Here is a 19,114-nt window from a genome sequence, read left to right as displayed (position 1 = left end):
ACAACTAAAGGGAACATTAGGACAGGGATGGTAGGCACGCTGGTGCTCTTATGCATGCCCCTTACAGACCTCTTAGGAATGGGGTGAAGTCAACAGTAGACAGTCTTAGGTTAAAGTTTTGGGGATTTTGGGATGAGACCACGGAGTCTGGTAGTGCATTCCAGGCATTAACAACTGGCTGATAATTCTGGGAGTTGAAGTCCTTCCGGCTTAAAGTTGCCAAGGTTGGAGACCCCTGTACTAGTATGCTGCGACTATTCCCTCACACCTCACCCTGATCCTTCCTCTGCTCCACTGACCTGTCAGCTGGACTTTATTTGGACACAGAAGTTCACTAGAGCTGTGTTAAGGAAGAGCCCAAGTGATCGATTACTAAAGCAAAGTATGAAAACGTTACTAAGCTAAGTATTGCCTCGGGTGTAAAGACAGCTGAGTGACCTTGAGCCAGTCACTCTTTTAGGTTTAGGAAGGACGCTCTGGCAGGCCACTTCTGAAAACTTTACCAAGAAAGCCGCAGGGATTAGTCCAGGCAGTCATCAGGAGTCAAGGTTTACTAACACGCTGATCAATCAACACACACACACAGAGTTGTGGAACAAATATAAAACGATAAACCCAGGTCCTACCAAAACAGGTTCCGAACAGATTCTCCCTACAAAGGACTCCAGAGACCCGACACGCATCAGCGCTCCAGATCCCCGCAAGAACGAACTGCGGATCCCCGCAAGAACGAAAGAGAGAAGGGTCCGCGGATCCGTCCAGGCGGCCAATCGCAAAGGCGGAAGCCAACTTTACAACATGCAAAGCCACGTGCTAGAGGACGAGACGTCACCTCTGAGTAGACGAAAGAGAGCAAGGAAAGAGAAGAGAGCCGAAAAGCGAGCCGGTCGGTAGCGTCAGTTGTGAATCGGAGCTTTTGGTTTTAAAGCCGCCTGTGTTTTTCTAGATTTGGTGAAAAGGAATAGTTGGAACCATCTGATGTATCAACCTTAAATTGCTCCGCTGTCGTTCACTGACGTTTGGCTGCCTCTCAGTTCAGTGTTGTTGTTTTTCAAACTTGGGAACCTTAAAATGGGTGGACTTCAACTCCCAGAATTCCTCAGCCAGCACTTCTCCGGTATGCTTAGCAGGGGAATTCTGAGAGTTGAAGTCCACCCATCTTAAAGGGCCGAAGTTTTAAAAAAATACATTGCTTTAGTTCAGGGGTCTTCAACCTTGGTCCCTTTAAGACTTGTGGACTTCAACTCCCAGAATTCCTCAGCCAGCTTTGCTTTGCTGGCTGAGGAACTCTGGGAGTTGAAGTCCACAAGTCTTAAAGGGACCAAGGTTGAAGACCCCTGCTTTAATTGGTTGCCTTTACCCACAGGCTTCTGCTAAGTTTTCAGGTTATTATTATAGATTCATTATTCTTCACCGAGGTAAGGGGAAAACACAGTAGAAGTACAGTGGAAGTGAGCCTGCCTATAGAAATCAACGGAAAAATTGGAATGTTAAAATAGTAGTTCTAATGAACTATTATTAGCAATCGGCTAATCAAATCGTAGGGCTTATTTATTTATTTATTTTGTCACAGCAGTATATATAAATATAAGCATGAAAGTAACTATATAATATATAAGCATATATATAAGCATAAGAATGCAATAATTATACTAATTGGATATAATGAAAGAAAACAATAGGACAGGAACGGTAGGCATGTTTGTGCTCTTATGCACCCCCCTTAATTTAACTCTGATTTAACTCTTTAATTTAACTCTGATCTCTTTCCCCCTATAACATATTGCTTCTTTCCCCTGCATTTAAAAAGAGCCTCTGCATTATCCATCCAGTATTGTCTGATTCCGTTGTTTCCAAATGTGTCAACGTGTATTTGCCGTGTGTGAGAGCTTGACACGGTGAAAACCGTGATTTTCCCCACTTATTAAGAAATGCCTTATTTCTAACTGGAACTGTGTAGGCAGTCGTCAATTTACAAACACAATTGAACCCAAAATTTATGTTGTTAAGTGAGAATTTGTTAAGTGAGTTTGCCCCATTCTTGCCACAGTTTTTACTGCAGTTGTAAGTTAGCAACCCAGTTATTAAGTGAATCTGTCTTTTCCATTGGTTTGGTTGTCCGAAGGTCCTCTACCCAGATTGCGAGATTTTGATTTCAACAATCCTCAAAGAATGACCAAATTTAGAAGGGAATTATGGGACTCCGGAAAGCCAATTCATGTGCAGGTACTACCTTGAGGCAGGCTCTTTTAAAACTTCCAAGCGAGGAATTCAACTTTTTTTTTTTTTTTGCCTTCGCCCTTCATTCACCCTTTGATCTGGTTTGAGATCCTGCCAATATTTCGCTCTTGAATTATAGGTGAGTGTCATCTTCTTTGTTGTTAGTTGTGAAGTCGTGTCCGACCCATCTCGACCCCATGGACAATATTCCTTCAGGCCTTCCTGCCCTCTACCATCCTCTGGAGCAGGGGTCTCCAACCTTGGCAACTTTGAGCCTGGTGGACTTCAACTCCCAGCATCTTTTGCAGAATACTAACTTACAACTAGGCATCTCATTACTTCTGTTTTTCTGCAGGGCAAAAATCCCTTCTAGATAAGATTTTTAAGATTTCAAAATTTAAAGCAGTAATCTAAAGCAGGGGTCTCCAACCTTGACCTCTTTAAGACTTGTGGATTTCAACTCCTTGAGCTTTGCTGGCTGAGGAACTTACATTGCCTTACACAATGTAAGCCGCCCTGAGTCTTCGGAGAAGGGCGGGATATAAATGTAAATAATTAAAAAAAAAACTCTGGGAGTTGAAGTCCGCCAGGCTTAAAGTTGCCAAGGTTGGAGACCTCTGCTCTGGAGTCCATTTAAGCTCAGTGTCCATTTAAGCTCAAGCTAAGATTCCATTCGTTCTCTGCTGTCCCCTTCTTCTTTGGCCCTCCATCTTCCCCAGAATTAGGCTCTTCTCCAGTGAATCGCCTTCCTACTCTTCTATTTTTATTTTACTTTTTTCTCCCCCCCATGAGGAAATCGGAACTTTGCTTTTGTAGACCTCTCTTCCACTTTCGTATCTCTATCGGCTGGCTGAGTCGCGGCGTGCTGAGAGCTAAAGGAGGGCGCGCGTGGCGGCGGCGGAAGGTATAGAGAGCGGAGGTGGGGGGAGGGGGAAGTGGCGCGGAGGGGCTGTGCGGGGAGGGGGGCTCGGCTGGGTTCGGCGCTTCTTTCCCGGCCTTCCCCTGACAGAGGCTAGTCGGCCGGCAGAGCGGACCGGCGGGGTGGTGGTGGGGTTACACCAGAGCTCGGAGATGGAAACTGAGGAGCCCGGGACCAGGTACTAGCGGGCAATGAGTGGGGGGAATATTAACGCTGCTGGGGAGGAAAGGAACGGCAACCTCCCCCTCACTCCCCGGTGGGCGCTTTCCTGTCGCCGGGTTGGCGGTTACTACAAAGGGCTTCCGGCTCATTTCCAGAGGAAGGCCGAGGCCTGAATTTCCTGGGCTTTTAGGAAGGGAAATTTTTTTTACCTCAAAAGTCCGGACGACCATCCAAGGGACGGCAGCCTCGCCTCTGCGTTTGTTTTCCATTTCTTCGCTGCTCTCCGGAGCGGCAGATAAATAATAATAATAATAATAATAATAATAATAATAATAATAATAATAATAATAATAATAATAATAATATTCTTTATTCATTAAACGTGAAACTCAGTCAACTGAACATTCAAAAAGGCATCACAAATACCATTGACTGGTGCTGATAGTTGCTCCGGGTTGCTGCCAGCATCCTAGGTATCCACCAAGTACCTTCTTAAGATATATGATGTTCCAAGTAGCACAGTTTTTTTTATTATTATTATTATTATTAATAATAATAATAATAATAATAATTATTATTATTATTATTATTATTTGCAGATAAATATTATTATTGTTATTATTATTGATCGCACCTGCAGCCACTTTGTTTAGATTGGATTTTGCCATTGTTTTAAAAAAAAATTGGTCCATTGATCGAGAAGATCTTCCCCAGGATCTGGGATAGGCAGATGTGTTTAATACATATTTGAAGGGATTGTCACAGGATGGAAGCTTAATACAGGTAGAACTACCTCCTGCAGTTGATTGAAGGGGATTTTGTCGATGCTAATGATGTTCAAAATGTTTTGGAATTGCACCTAAGGCATCTATTTAATTCGTTGGTACTGTCTTTGCTTTCTTTTGCCACAGTCAATCTGTTTGCAGGTCTTTACCTCCAATTCTTTCTCCTCTACAGTACTTTGCCATCTCCAGGTACAGCAACATCCACTATCCAGACTTTTTTTTTTTTGGTCTTCTTTATCAACATGGTTAAGCCTGCAGCATTGTGCGACAGATGCTTGTCTGTTTGAATTCTAAAGTCTCAGAGTATTCCAGCTTCTTCATTCTCTATAATTTTGTCTGTTTTGTGGTCCTACAAAACAGCTCTTGCTTGCAGACAAAGCCTATTTCTTGAAAATAATAACAATAACAACAACAATAATAACAATAACAACAGTGTTGGAAGGGACTTTGGAGGTCTATTAGTCCAAATCCCTGCCCAGGCAGGAAACCCTACCCCACTTCAGACAAATGGTTATCCAACACCTTCTTAAAAATTTCCAGTGTTGGAGCATTCACAACTTCTGCAGGCAGGTTGTTCCACTCATTAATTGTTCTGACTGTCAGGAAATTTCTCCTTAGTTCTAAGTTGCTTCTTTCCTTGATCAATTTCCACCCATTGCTTCTTGTTCTACCCTCAGGTACTTTGGAGAATAGTTTGACTCCCTCTTCTTTGTGGCAACCCCTGAGATATTGGAACTCTGCTATCATGTCTCCCCTAGTCCTTTTTATTAAACTAGACATACCCAGTTGCTGCAACCAGTCTTCATGTATTTTTAGCCTCCAGTCCCCTAATCATCTTTGTTGCTCTTCTCTGCACTCTTTCTAGAGTCTCAACATCTTTTTTACATTGTGGCGACCAAAACTGGATGCAATATTCCAAGTGTGGCCTTACCAAGGCATTATAAAGTGGTATTAACACTTCACGTGATCTTGATTCTATCCCTTTGTTTATGCAGCCCAGAGCTGTGTTGGCTTTTTTGGAAGCTGCTGCACACTGCTGGCTCATATCTAAATGGTTGTCCACTAGGACTCCAAGATCCCTCTCTACTATCCCTCTCTACTATTGAGCAAGGTACCACATATACGATACCTGTGCATGTTCCATTGCACCCTTGTTCTACTTTGCCATGCCATTGTTTGTAGTCATTCTGCAATTTTCTTGCAGCTTTCAACTAGGTGGGCCATCCTTACTCAGCTTCTTTACATTTGCTGTCTGTTCTATCTTCTCAATTCTAGTTTTATATGCATTTGGTCTTAAGGCTTAAACCAGAATTAGCCCCTCTGTTTGTTTTACCAACTTTATTGCTGTTAGCCATTTTCAGGTCTTTGTGTTAATCTATTTTGCCTATTAGATTTTTAAAGTACTTACTGGCCATGTAATAATGTGCCTTGCCATGTCTCGTTTCTCTTCTTCATTTGGTCTTTCCTGTAGGCCAATTTAATCTCTGCTATTCAGAAAGCCTTCATGGTGTACTAGCTTCAATGCGTCATCTTCTACATATTTTGCCAATGCTTTTTTTCCCCTTTACCTTTCTGGTGTACTTGCAACATTCCATGGTCATCTATGCTGTTTGATAAATAGTCTGTCAACTTTGCTGTGTGACTGAAGGGCATGATTTATTGTAGTTATTTTTCTGGACTTCCTATTTTAGGCTTCTATTTTAGCTTGAGTCGAGTCCACTATTCCAGGTGTATGCGTGTGTGTTTGTGCTTCTGTGTATTTTCAAAGGAGGGTATGGGTGGGTGTATGTGAGAGAGAGGAACAAGTGAGGGCAGGGAGATTACTTTATAAAGAAAGCTACTGTTATGACTTTATTGTGATATTACAGTAATGTATTAAAAATCACTGTAAACTGTTTTAAGAATGGGATAAATATCTGACATATGGTTCCTGTAAATCTTGATAACATTTCAGATCTGCTTTCAAATAGCTGATGATAAAAAGAGTTTACCCTGTATTGCTGATGAGAAGTCATTTTAAGAAAGATGAAATATAAAATATAAAGTGCCATCCACACCAGACATACAGCTCCCTGTGGAATTTGAGCATCTACTGAAGGTTTATTCAAAGGTTCTGTTACAGAGTTTACTTAGAAAAACAAACACCGGTACTTCTCTGGATGATATTTTTAAGATAAGCTAATGTGGATGACACATTACTTTCCACTAGTATCTTACTTACGATGCAGCCAGAATTCATTCTTCAGGTTTGCACTCAGGTATACTTTCTTACAGAGTACGAGTGTAAGTTTAAGTTTTAAGGTTGAGCAGAATTACTGCAGTTCCAGTAATTCCAACTGAATTACTGAACACAATGACTCTACTAGCTTTATTAAGAAGAGGCTTTTTTCCTATTTTTTCCTAATTATCTTTATTAGAAGTGTTATTCTTGCTTGCTTGCTTTGCACACTAGGATACCTCTGGTTGCAGAACTTTTATTTTATAACGTTTATTTTATGATTCTTGATGAACGTATCTTTTCTTTTGTGTACACTGAAAGCATATGCACCAAGACAAATTCCTTGTGTGTCCATTCACATTTGGCCAATAAAAAATTCTATTCTATTCTCTTCTCAGGTTGGTGTAAATCAGGGGTCCCCAAACTTGTCAGCTTTAAGACTGGTGGACTTTAACTCCCAGAATTCTGGGAGTTGAAGTCCACCAGTCTTAAAGCAGCCAAGTTTGAAGACTTCTGGTGTAAATCATTGTACATGTTCATCATCTTTTTTCCGGAATAACTGATAAAATGCTCATAATTATGTAAGTAAGAGCACATTTCTATAGTAGCAAAATTTTTAATTAACTTCAGGAATTCATTCTGAATACAGGTAATCCTCGACTTACAACATTTTGTTTAGTGACTGTTCAATGTTCCAATGGCACTGAAAAAAGTGATTTATGAATATTTTTCTCACTTATGACCATCGCAGCATCTCCATGGTCATGTGATCAAAAGACACTTAGCAATTGACTCATATTTATGACACTTGCAGTGTCCGAGTGTCACACCTCTGACAGATAAAGTCAGTGGAAAAGCCAAATTCACTTAACAACAGTGTTACTAACTTAACAATTGCAGTGATGTACTTAAAAACTGTAGCAAGAAAAGTTGTAAAATGGGCAAAATTCATTTAACAAATGTTTCGCTTAGCAGCAGAAATGTTGGACTCTACTGTGGTTGTAAGTCGAGGACTAACTATATTTTCTAACCATTTATAAATGGTACTTCAGGATGCATTATCTTCACCTGATAGGCTTACAAAAAGCTGACATGTAATTAATAAATTTCATTAAAACACAGCACAAGAAACAATAGCTTAGTTTTCTTAATAGTGACTTGGATTTTTTTCAAAAAATGTGCACACTGGAAAAATGTGTCCTCATTGGGTTGTTGCTTAATAAAAGCATTCATGTCTTGCTGGGGGAAGATTTGGTAAATATGAAACCACTGGTGAAAAAAACCCTAAGGCAGGAATAGGCAGCTGGTGCATTGTCCAAAAACTGCTGAACTACAATTCCTAGTGTGCACTGGCTATTGTTCATGCTGTTAAAGCTGTTGTGAGTTGTAGCTCAGCAGCATCAAGAAGGTTGAGAGAGCCTCTACTGTTTTTTGTTACACACAGTATTCACCAGAGGGACGGTGGAAAGGGCCTAAACAGTATTTTTAATGCTTGAATAAACTTCTGGTTAAATATTTCTTCAAACAATCCTTTCTCAGTAACTTTAGCATTTCAGTCCAGGAACAAATAAGCAACTAAAGCTAATGATATGAAATAAGTGTAATATGAGCTGAATATGTGGTTTCATCCTTTAGTATCAGTTGCAATTTCCAAACAGTTCCCCACAGACTGTATTACTGTCATCCAAACTGCATAGATAAAAAAAACTTGCATCGATTTGATTCAATTTTTGCTATGTCATATTATCAAGCCAACCTAAGCTGTTGCAAAATAGTCTGGCCGACCAGAACAACATGTGTTTTAATAGACAGTCAAGGGCATAGATGCTGGAAGGGTACCTATATTGAGACTTAAACTAGGTTTATGAGATCTGGGCTGCAGAAACTGGATGGCAGTAGAACTTTATGTCTTTACTGTACCACATTGTAGATATTTGTATCTGTGTACCACATTGAATGGTGATCTAGTTTTTGCAGGCAAATCTGGTAGGCTTGTATAAAGCATGTTGATTTCCAAATTTCAGTATATTTGTGATCCTGTAAGCAGCAAGGATTGTGTGTGTTGATATAAAGGTAGGGCAAATGAATTAGACTAGGGGTGTCAAACCCGATTGCATCATGGTCCATATTGTGATGCATTGAAATGTTTTTTGCCTTTGCGGAGTTGGGATGGGCGTAGCCCCCGCGGGCCATATCCTGCTCACAGATCACCAGTTTGAAGGCCTGAATTAGACAGTCATGTTGGGTACTATTCTCATCTTCACATACAAATTTATCCCTGTATGAAAGCATGCACATGCATGCGTTTGATCCCTATCTTACTTCACTGAGTCCCAGCAGTCTTATCCCCTGTGAGTTGGCCAATTACTTAATTTGACTCAGTTACAGGTAATGCTCAACTTACAATTGAGACCAGAATTTCTGTTGCTGAGGCAGTTTTAAATGAGTCATGGTTAATTTTGCAATCTTGCAATGGTTGCTAAGTGAATCACTGTAGTCATGTGGTCCATATGTGAATCTGGCTACTCCTACTGACTTCGCTTATCAGAAGCCAGTTGGAAAGGTCGCAAATGAGGATCACATGACCCAGGTATACTACAACTATTGTAAATACATGTTAGTTGCCAAGCACCAAATGTTGATCACACAACTGTGGGGGATAATGGTTGGTTATCAGTATGAGGACTAGTTGTAAGTCACTTTTTCAGTGCTGTTGTGATTTTGAATGGTCACAAAACAAATGGTTCAAAGACTACCTGTATTTAGCCACTTGTTGCTAATGTCAGGAGAAAACTCTTTTTTTGCCCATTGGTTGACCGGTTTGGAAGGAAAGGGATGAGAAGCTTTCTGAAGCTGGATTCTTTTCGGTTGTGGGATCCACACAGTTTTTTGGGCATTCCTGATCTAATATACAAGGGTAAAGAATTATACACAATCTGAAATATATTCAGATCAGCTATGCAAATGTATGTCCAATACTATGGGAATTTCCTCCTTAACTTACTATTTGAAATATGTTTTCTGTTTTGTTTTTTGTTTTTAAAAAGATACTACACTCCTCTTCAACCAGCCTTTTATCCCTTTTCCTACAACCAAATGATGGCTGCAGCTCCTAATCTGGAAGTGATGAATGAGCATGAAGGTCTTCAGGAAGACTTGGAACCAAACATTGCTCAGGAACCTATTCAAGGTATTTTTATTTTTTTCCACTTGAAATATTGAGTGCAAACTTGCAACAAAAAATATCTTCTGGAGTTAGTGAAAATTGCAGGGTTGTTTTCTTCTGAGAAATGATTCAGTTGTGAAGAGCTTTACTTTAAGATAAAATGTGTGCTTAAATAAGTTTTGCAATATGAGAGACATAAATGAGCCCTGATCTTAAATGTACATTTTTAAGTTATCCTTGATGAAACAGCAAACTATATGGAACATATTGAATTTTGCAAATTTGATATTCCAACAACATGACATTTAAAAATGAGTTACTTACTTCAGTTAAAGTGGTCCCTCATTTAAAATTTGCATTCGAGCACATATTTGTGCAAAAGAAAGTCTCAAAGGGACTATATTTTGTGATTATCTTGTAAATCTGTTATTTTATATGCCTATTTCCCAACTGCCTTTTATGTTAGTAATGCAGTGTAGAATTTTATACCTACTAGCATGATGGGACTTCTCATTTCTTCCATCCCTTACTCAGGTGTTCTCAGTAAAGCTGCACAGAGAATCATAGGCTATTAATTGAAAAGGAAATGTTCATTCCTCTTTATCCTCTGAAATATACAACTGAGTTCACATATCATGCTAAATCACAGTTTTCACTCAAGTAGTCACAGGGAATTCTTTACTGTACCACATTGTAGATATTTGTATCTGTGTACCACATGTACCGCTGAACTCAGACAATACATTGAAATTAATGCAATCTTTAAATCAGCCACCATTTAATCAGCAGGACCAATTCACTGGATTTCTCCCATGTGTCTCCTGGAAATAGTGATCATACTTGCCAAAAGTTAAACAGCAATCTTAACCATTATCCTAGTATATGAAGATAATAGGTTATTGATAAAGGTAAAGATTCCCCTTTCACATATGTGCTAGTTGTTCCCGACTCTAGGGGGCAGTGCTCATCTCTGTTTCAAAGCCAAAGGGCCAGCGCTGTCCGAAGACATCTTTGTGGTCATGTGGCCAACATGACTAAACACCAAAGGCGCACAGAACGCTGTTACCTTCCCACCAAAGGTGGCCTCTATTTTTCTACTTGCATTTTTTACATGCTTTTGAACTGCTAGGTTGGCAGAAGCTGGGACAAGTAACGGGAGCTCACCCCGTTACGCGGGACTAGGGATTTGAACTGCTGACTTTTCAATCGACAAGTTCAGCGTCTTAGCCACTGAGCCACCAGGTCCCTAGGTTATTGTTACCTTGCAATTATTGTGCATAATACACATTTTAATAACATTCCATAATATTTTCTAGTAATTACAGGTAGTCCTCAAGTTACAAATGTAATGTACATTTGTACAAATGTAAAGGGGCCGGTTTAGCTCAGGCTGGTAAGGCCTGTTATTAAGAACACAAAGCCTGCAATTACTGCAGGTTCGAGCCCGGCCCAAGGTTGACTCAGCCTTCCATCCTTTATAAGGTAGGTAAAATGAGGACCCAGATTGTTGGGGGGGGCAATAAGTTGACTTTGTAAAAATATACAAATAGAATGAGACTATTGCCTTATACACTGTAAGCCGCCCTGAGTCTTCGGAGAAGGGCGGGGTAGAAATGTAAACAAACAAACAAACAAACAAAAATGGAGTCTGCCCATTCCATTCATAACCCGAGGATTTGTGGGAGTTATTCTTGTACCTTGATTGGAATCATTCGCTCCTTTCACCCACGCATTCACTAATCGAATGTGAGGCTTGTTAAGTGCATGTGAGGTATTTCAGGATGGGGAAGGCCATGTGGGGGCCTACTGATGGAACAGGCCATCTGGTTAAGACTACACAAGGCCTTCCCCACCCACTGAAATACCTCATGCTCCCCACAATTGCTTCCCCCCCACAAACTGTCGTGCCATGTCATTTACTTTGTGAAGATCTAGCAAAGTCTCCTCTCCAGCCTCTTGCACCCCTCTGCAGTTTGGTTGAGGCCTTCGCAGACCTTGCCCGGCTGGTTGCCAGCCGAAATGGAGCTTCTGACGGGCAAATCCAGCCCTCCGATGCTCCATTCAACCCTCCACGGGCCTCCCTCAGCCCATTGCAAGCTGGAATGGAGCCTCCGGGGCTGGATCCATTTCTGCCTGCAACAGGCCAGGGGAGGGCCAACCGGACGGTCGAATCCAGCCCCCAGAAGCTTCATTTTGGCCTACAACATGCAGGGGGAGTCCCTTGGAGGGCCAAATGGAGTGTTGGAGGGACAAATCCTCCCCTCAGAAGCTTACTTTCAGCCCATAACATGCCAGGTGAAGCCTTTGGACAACCGAATGGAGCTTCTGAGGGGCAGATCTGCCCTTCAGAAGCTTCATTTCGGCCAGCAACGTGCAGAACGAATGTTGCAGAGCCTCTATGGTTGTTCATAAGGGTGAACAACTGTCATGGTGCTGCAAGATTCATAGTTTTGAACCTTGTTCGCAAATGCTAGGGGGCGCTTATCACGTAACTTTGAACATTCGCGAAGGGGACGCTCGTAACCCAGGGATTACCTGTATTAGTTGGTTTCAAAGACATTTTCAAGTGTGTTTTGAATCAGTTGCATTAAAGTTTATGACTTGCCAATTGCCAGTATTTAGGACAATTTAAAGATGACAGATTTTGCTTGATCAGGGATAAAGATGATGGAGGGAGGGTCAAACTTTAAGCTTCTTCTGTCCTGTATAGATTTTTTTTAAAGGTGGAAGTTCTTCAAAACACTAAGGTTTTTGAGGGATTTTGAAAGGTAGTCCTCTAAGGAATTGTGGTGGGATAGGAAAGCCCAAGAAATTGCGTATTGAAGACACTAATGAACAATGTAAGAACATGTGGGAGAAGCTGTGTGGGGAGACAATGAAGTTGCTGATTAGATCTGTGGACCAAAATTTCTCCGTTGTTGTGTTGGAAGTTGGTAAATTTAACTGGGAAAAAAACTTGATAAATTTGAAGAACATTTCTAAATTTAAAACATACAATTATTCTGCCTTCACTATTAAATAAGACGACTCCTGTCTTTCAGCAACTGTTAAAGGAAGGAAAAGAAGAAATAAATCGACTGAACCCAAAAAATCTGCTGCTAAACCTAAACCTAAACCTAAACCTGTAAAATCCAAAGGAAAACAGGAAAAAATCACAGATAGTTTCAAAGTCAAAAGAAAAGTTGATCGCTTTAATGGTGTTTCGGAAGCTGAATTGTTGACCAAAACTCTTCCCGATATATTGACCTTCAATTTGGACATTGTAATTGTAAGTCAATTGTAAAAATAGTTTAACTGTAAATAATGGTTATAGTCAATTAATTAAGCAATTTGTTGATAAATTCTTGAAGGGTCTTCACGATAGCCTGTTGCGTGTCTTGGATATGTTCCATTTTTATATGGAAGTATAGAGCTCTACATTGATATTTAATGACCTCCTTATGATATATCATTTCTTGTTTTCCCTTGCTATCTTGAAGAATTTACAGGACTGATTGACCAGACAAAACAGGTTATAATTTGTGGAGATTGAAACTCATGATTCCTCTGTTAACTTCGAATTTTAATATACTGTCTTAATCTAATATCCTACTTTAGGAAATCTAAAGTTATATAATAAAAGGACTCAATTTAATGGAATGCCATTTAATGGATTTTCAGTGCAACAGGCAGAATTTCCATCTGAGCATGTCTAAAATAAGTACAGAATTCATTCGGATGATGTGAACTGGACATGTATTAATTTATATGACAGTATTTCTGTAATGACATAATTTGTATAATTTGTTTAACGATGTTATTATACAAATTATATAAATCACCATGAACAGATGAATTTATTGGACAATCATGAGTGACAAGTGCCCTATTTATCCAAGTGGTTTATTTGTGTTGTGGTTGTTTTTTCATTACATCTAACACATTTTTATCATGAACAAAATTATGATTTCATTTATGTATTCTTCCCTAGATTGGTATAAACCCAGGTTTAATGGCAGCCTACAAAGGTCATCATTATCCAGGACCTGGAAACCATTTCTGTGAGTATCCCTTTTCATGAACTCTGAAAAATTTGTTATAATCTAGAATTTTTTAGTTGTAGTAACAGAAAGCAATAGGTTATGATTGTAATCATTTGACGGCCGTCGCCAGGGGGGCTTTCTATCAGGTTTGCCTGATCCGCCAGTTGCGTCTCTTTCTGGACCGGGTTTCCCTGCGCACAGTCACCCATGCCCTCGTTACATCTCGCCTGGACTACTGCAATGCTCTCTACATGGGGCTCCCCTTGAAGAGCACCCAGAAGCTCCAACTGGTCCAGAATGCAGCCACGCGGGTGATAGAGGGAGCACCTCGTGGCTCCCATATAACACCGCTCCTGCGCGGGCTGCACTAGCTCCCGGTGGTCTTTCGGGTGCAATTCAAGGTGCTGGTTACCACCTTTAAAGTGCTCCATGGCTTAGGACCGGGCTATTTACGAGACCGCCTACTGCCACAAACAGCCTCCCACCGACCTGTGCGCTCCCACAGGGAGGGCCTCCTTGGGGTGCTGTTGGTGAAACAATGTCGACTGGCGACCCCCAGGGGTAGGGCCTTCTCTGCGGGGGCTCCTGCCCTCTGGAACGAGCTGCCTCCGAGGCTTCACCAACTCCCCAACCTTCGGACTTTCCGCCGTGAGTTGAAGACTCTTTTATTCCATCGAGCTGGGCTAGCCTGATTAAGTAATTTTAAATGGGGTTTTAGTTTTTGTATTAGTTAGTTTTTTAATATTTTGGCCATTATTTATATAAATTTTTAGTCTGTTTTTTAATGTGTATTTATTGTATCTTTTAAATTGGCTGTCAACCGCCCTGAGTCCTTCAGGAGAAGGGCGGTATACAAATGCAATTAATAAATAAATAATAATAAATAATCAAGATTTTGTTATTGTTAGTCGATATGTTCATGTATCAATGAAAGTAACTCAAACACTTCTTTTGCATAAATTCAAAGCAAATTATGTGACAAATTGCCTGTTAGGACATACAAAAACAAAGCTGGATTTGTTGATACCTACAGGGAACCAGTAGACTGGACCAAGAAATGAAAAAATATCTTGAAGAGTGCAAAAATCTACTATCAGGTTGACAAGAAAGCTGCCTAGATATAATCATGTAGACACCATCAGTTGAGCTTGATTCAAGAGACTTCATTTTTTTCTTTAAATAATAATAAAGATTATGCTATATTATATTGACTAGCTTCATTTTGCATATGATTATTGTTACTTTGCTATTTTTGAAAGTAAAAATAAATAGAATTTAATAAATAGAATATTTTTTTAAATTATAGAGTTTTGATATGTACTTTCCAGAAAATATGACAAATATATTTTTTTGCTCCATAGGGAAATGTCTTTTTATGTCTGGGCTAAGCAGCGAACAATTGAATCATATGGATGATCATACTTTGCCACATAAATATGGTATTGGATTTACAAATATGGTGGAAAGGACAACACCAGGTAGCAAAGACCTCTCCAGGTAGATTTTTTTAATCATACAGTATTTATCAGAAAATTATGGTTCTATTTTTTATTTGTGCTATTTTGTCCTCTTTTCAGCAAAGAATTTCGGGAAGGAGGACGTATTCTAGTGCAGAAATTGCAGAAATATCAACCTAAAATAGCTGTTTTTAATGGAAAATGTAAGTTTTTAAAAATGAGACTTGGGCATTTTGTTGTGGTTAAGCATGTATACTGATGGATGTATTTCCAATTTCACTATAGGTATTTATGACATTTTTAGTAAAGAGGTTTTTGGAGTGAAGGTTAAAAAATTAGAATTTGGACTACAGCCACATAAGGTTCCAGATACAGAAACAGTAAGTTCTTGTCTTGATTGGAATATAAATTTTTCCCATTTATGGAAGGACATTTAAAATATATTTATTTCAGTATGTAAATCAAACATCTTGCTGTTTAGGATATGAATCTTCATTTAAAATTACTGCTGTTCTCTTAAGAGTTTAAGTTTTCAGAAAATCTGCCAAAGATCAAAAAGATCTCTAACAAACAATTTTAGTATTTGAAAATAACCAGTTTGATGACAATTAGTTGCTTTTTTTCTCCTATTTTTTGGTGCAGCTTTGCTATGTGATGCCATCATCCAGTGCAAGATGTGCTCAGTTTCCTCGTGCACAGGATAAAGTTCATTATTACATAAAGCTAAAAGACTTAAGGGATCAATTGAAGGGGGTTGCATCATCTGCTGAAGTCCAGGAAGTACAGTATACATTTGATTTGCAGCTTGCACAAGGTATTCCATATGAAATCAAAGTAGTAGTTATGAATTACTTAATATGTCAAATCTTCAAAAGTAAATAAAAGTAGACCCAGACAGTTATTTCGTGCTATGAACTAATGGTTTACAGTTCTTACATATTTCAGATTTAATGATTACACAGTAATGTAAACTCCATTGTGTGACTTCTTCTGGAAGGCACTTCTTATCAATAGAACAGGATATTTACAAGTTTTCAAGCTGTCATTTGATTTTATTCTGAAATAGGATAACTTTGACAAATGGTTCTATGTTTAAGAATTTTAAAAAAATCAATTTCAACATTGTGAGTCTGGTTTATGCAGAGGAAGCTAAGAAGATGGCTGTTAAAGAAGAAAAATATGATCCAGGATATGAAGCAGCCTATGGAGGAGCTTATGGTGAGAGAACAACCTCTGAGAATGAACAGTATATCTTCCCCACAAATGGAACAGGTACAGCTTGAAAAAAAATTCAAATTACGTCTTTATTTTAATCTATTGTCCTGAACTGAGAAGGCAATAAAATTGTTTCTTGGGCAAGCTGCAATAATTAGAATGCTCTGATCTTCATGACCCCCATTGACCCCCCCCATCTGCCAATACACTGACTGAAGGGATGGAATAAAAGAAAGTAAAAATAACTCCATTTGTCAGTGTAAGAAATATTCATCTTTTGCATTGTATGCAGTGGGAGGGTATTAATTTAGTACGGAGAGTGGTTCAAAGTTTTCTTGTGTTGAAAATATATAAAGCAAGTGCAAGAGATTTGGCTTTTGAAGCCAACACCACCTCTAGTCCTGTTTCTTCTCTACAGTGTGGGAATGAGAAAGATTGCAAAAATATCCTCAAGAAGAGAGAGCAGGAATCTTGGATTTCCTCTTCTGAAATTGGAGCCTTCTTTCCAATCTCAGAAGAGGAATTCCAACATAGTCTTTGAGGCCTGAAATTGTGTCCCAGAAAACCAGAAGATTTGCTTAAGGTTTTTTTAAATCCCTAAATATAAAAATGCATTTTGAAATTACTATAAAGACATGAACAGCATAAATACTATAAAATATGTACTTCTATATTCTTCATATATTTTGCATGTAGTTGTGCTTTTTCCTCCCTTAGTTTTAATAGCAGCAATTGATGTAAGTTTCTTTTTATGCAGCAACCAACATGGAGTACAGCAGTGGTTCTTCCGTTAGTGATGTGCCTAATGGACAGTGGATGATGCAAACTTTCACAGATCAGATTCCTGAATTTAGCCTCTCAAGAGCACAAGAAGAAGGAAGAGTCAGTACTTAGAATCAACTCTATATTCCACGGTCATTGTTTTAATGCAGTGGTCAAGAATGGTACCTCAGTTCCCCAACTGAAGCATTTGAATAGCATTGTACCTCTTAGTTTTTCTTAGGATGAGTCATTTTTGGTAGATGAATTAGATTAATTTAAAGAAGTGTCCTTTGTTAGAGAAAATAATTCTCTCCCCATTCTTTCTTTTTTTGGTACAAAGTTTTATGGCTAAATTTATTCCATTTTTGCAGTTTTAGCCAAGTGATTTCTTGTTTGTGATGTCCAATGTCTTGTTTTAAATCCATATTTTGTAAGATACTCTGTGAAGTTATGTTTTTAAGATATCCCTTCCTGGGTGTTGGGATATACCCTATGTGTGCTCATTTATATGAATTAAAGGGCGGAAATGTTGATTTAACAGTTACCAAACAGTACCATAACAAGATAGTAGAAATGCAAGCCTACTCATTAAGAGAACTCAGACAACTCCAGGTTAGTTTACCTCTTTCCCCAAAAATGACTAGATTCCTAATTCTCTCTGGGTCTTGTCACTGGTAATCAAATGTGAAAACTGCCTTTTGAAAAATGTGGGGCTGAGCCACATTTACCCTATTTGAAATATTTTTCAGGGACCCAAGTCTGTATTTTTTATTTCTGTTTACCATTATTGCAATTGCAGTTCGTCTTTTCCTTCCTCCTACCACTTTGCTTTTAATTCATTCCCAAATTATTTTAGCTATCAGTTACTACTGGATATGGTGCTCTCTGTAGGCATATGTTGCAAAAATTTCAGTTGGCACTGCTGGTATCAACAAATGGTTCACTTTGAGTAAAACAATGCTTTTCTATGCAGTTGATATAACTACTTTTGTATTTATCGCTCTAAGTTAGGCTTGGAGAAGGAAAGATAGATGTGAGAACAGGAGTTGCACTATTTTTTCTGTGTCACTCCACTGTTCTGCTTGTAGAGGATATGCACTCTGTTAGAATATTCTGCCTGCTGTGCTAAATTTGCAGTGCAACAGATTGTGACTATTATCTTTTTAAAAACACCGTAGTTCCTACTGAGAATGTTTGTGCTATCTATGCCTTCTTTTCTCCTCCAGCCTGCTTTTTCCTTGAGGGGTAGAGATAAAAGCAATAAAAGAAGTAAACAGAGTTTTTCAGAATCTATTGATTAGGTGCTTTAGATACTTGAATTATGTACCAGAACTCTATTTCAATGTGTATATAATTTAGATTATCTAACTACTTCACAAATAGCTGGAAATGTTTAAAATGTTTTATTGGCGTTAGGAAGTAGGGTTGTATGGATCAATTGAATTTAAAGTCAAACCATAGCTTGCAGTCACTTTGGAAGTTTTCCAGAGTGTTTTGATTTCTTGCTCATTAAAAGATGAGTGTATTTATGACCTGCCACAAAATAATGTACATTAGTCCTCCAAGCCAATTCTTTTTAATATTAAGATGTGTATCTAGTTCTCATCATGTTGGTTAGTCTGTGGAAACTCCATTGTCAATAATGTAGTAAATTCATTTGTAGCACAATCTTATCCATGTTTATTCAAATTGAGCTCCACGGTATTCAACAAGGTTTACTTCCTAGTAAGTGTGCTTAAGATTACACACTTATGTGTCACTGTTTACATGGATACTTTTTTGCAAGTGCTTGAAGTGCCTTGCATCAGGGATCTGGAACATTTTTTTAAACAGAATTGTCTTGCTGCAGATCATGCATAGCTCACTATTATGATGTGAAAAAGGAATAACTTGTTTTGAAAGAAACATCCAGTTAATGAGATATGAATGCACATCAGTTCTAGAATATGGTGCTTTAAAATGTATTTAATATGTCTGATCTGCCTTTTTTTTTTTTTTTTTGCAAAAAAATTTCTTATAATATTTTCTGGTGCTTTATTGTAACATTGTTTAAAAGTCAATGATTAATTGTATTGGTGTTGTTACAACAAAGCAATTTTAAATTATTTGAAATAAAATAATGGATGCTTAATTTTATTTAGCTTAATTTTATATATAAAAATGCATTTATGGCAAAAACAAATATTCA

The 19,114-nt window shown here is 38.7% G+C and overlaps 1 protein-coding gene across 2 annotated transcripts; it reads left to right on the top strand.

Annotated features, from left to right (window-relative positions):
• Positions 1-3,043: 3,043 nt before the first annotated feature.
• TDG (thymine DNA glycosylase) lies at positions 3,044-18,948 on the top strand. 2 transcript variants are annotated; one of them, XM_058189730.1, is made up of 10 exons: positions 3,044-3,124; positions 9,352-9,494; positions 12,512-12,738; positions 13,441-13,510; positions 14,854-14,989; positions 15,070-15,152; positions 15,235-15,329; positions 15,592-15,763; positions 16,093-16,221; positions 16,922-18,946. In XM_058189730.1, exons 2-10 carry the CDS (start codon positions 9,401-9,403, stop codon positions 17,056-17,058), a joined length of 1,143 nt encoding a protein of 380 aa, XP_058045713.1. In that variant the 5' UTR covers positions 3,044-3,124; positions 9,352-9,400; the 3' UTR covers positions 17,059-18,946. The 2 variants fall into 2 exon arrangements, with proteins under 2 accessions (XP_058045713.1, XP_058045712.1); XM_058189729.1 differs by lacking the exon at positions 3,044-3,124 and adding an exon at positions 3,181-3,317 and having other exon boundaries at positions 16,922-18,948.
• The last annotated feature ends 166 nt before the right edge of the window (positions 18,949-19,114 follow it).

This window comes from Ahaetulla prasina, chromosome 7, assembly GCF_028640845.1.
Source record: "Ahaetulla prasina isolate Xishuangbanna chromosome 7, ASM2864084v1, whole genome shotgun sequence".
Classification (NCBI taxonomy): Eukaryota; Metazoa; Chordata; class Lepidosauria; order Squamata; family Colubridae; genus Ahaetulla; species Ahaetulla prasina.
The sequence above is the reverse complement of the archived record's forward strand: the minus strand, read 5'-3'. Positions and strand labels throughout refer to the sequence as shown.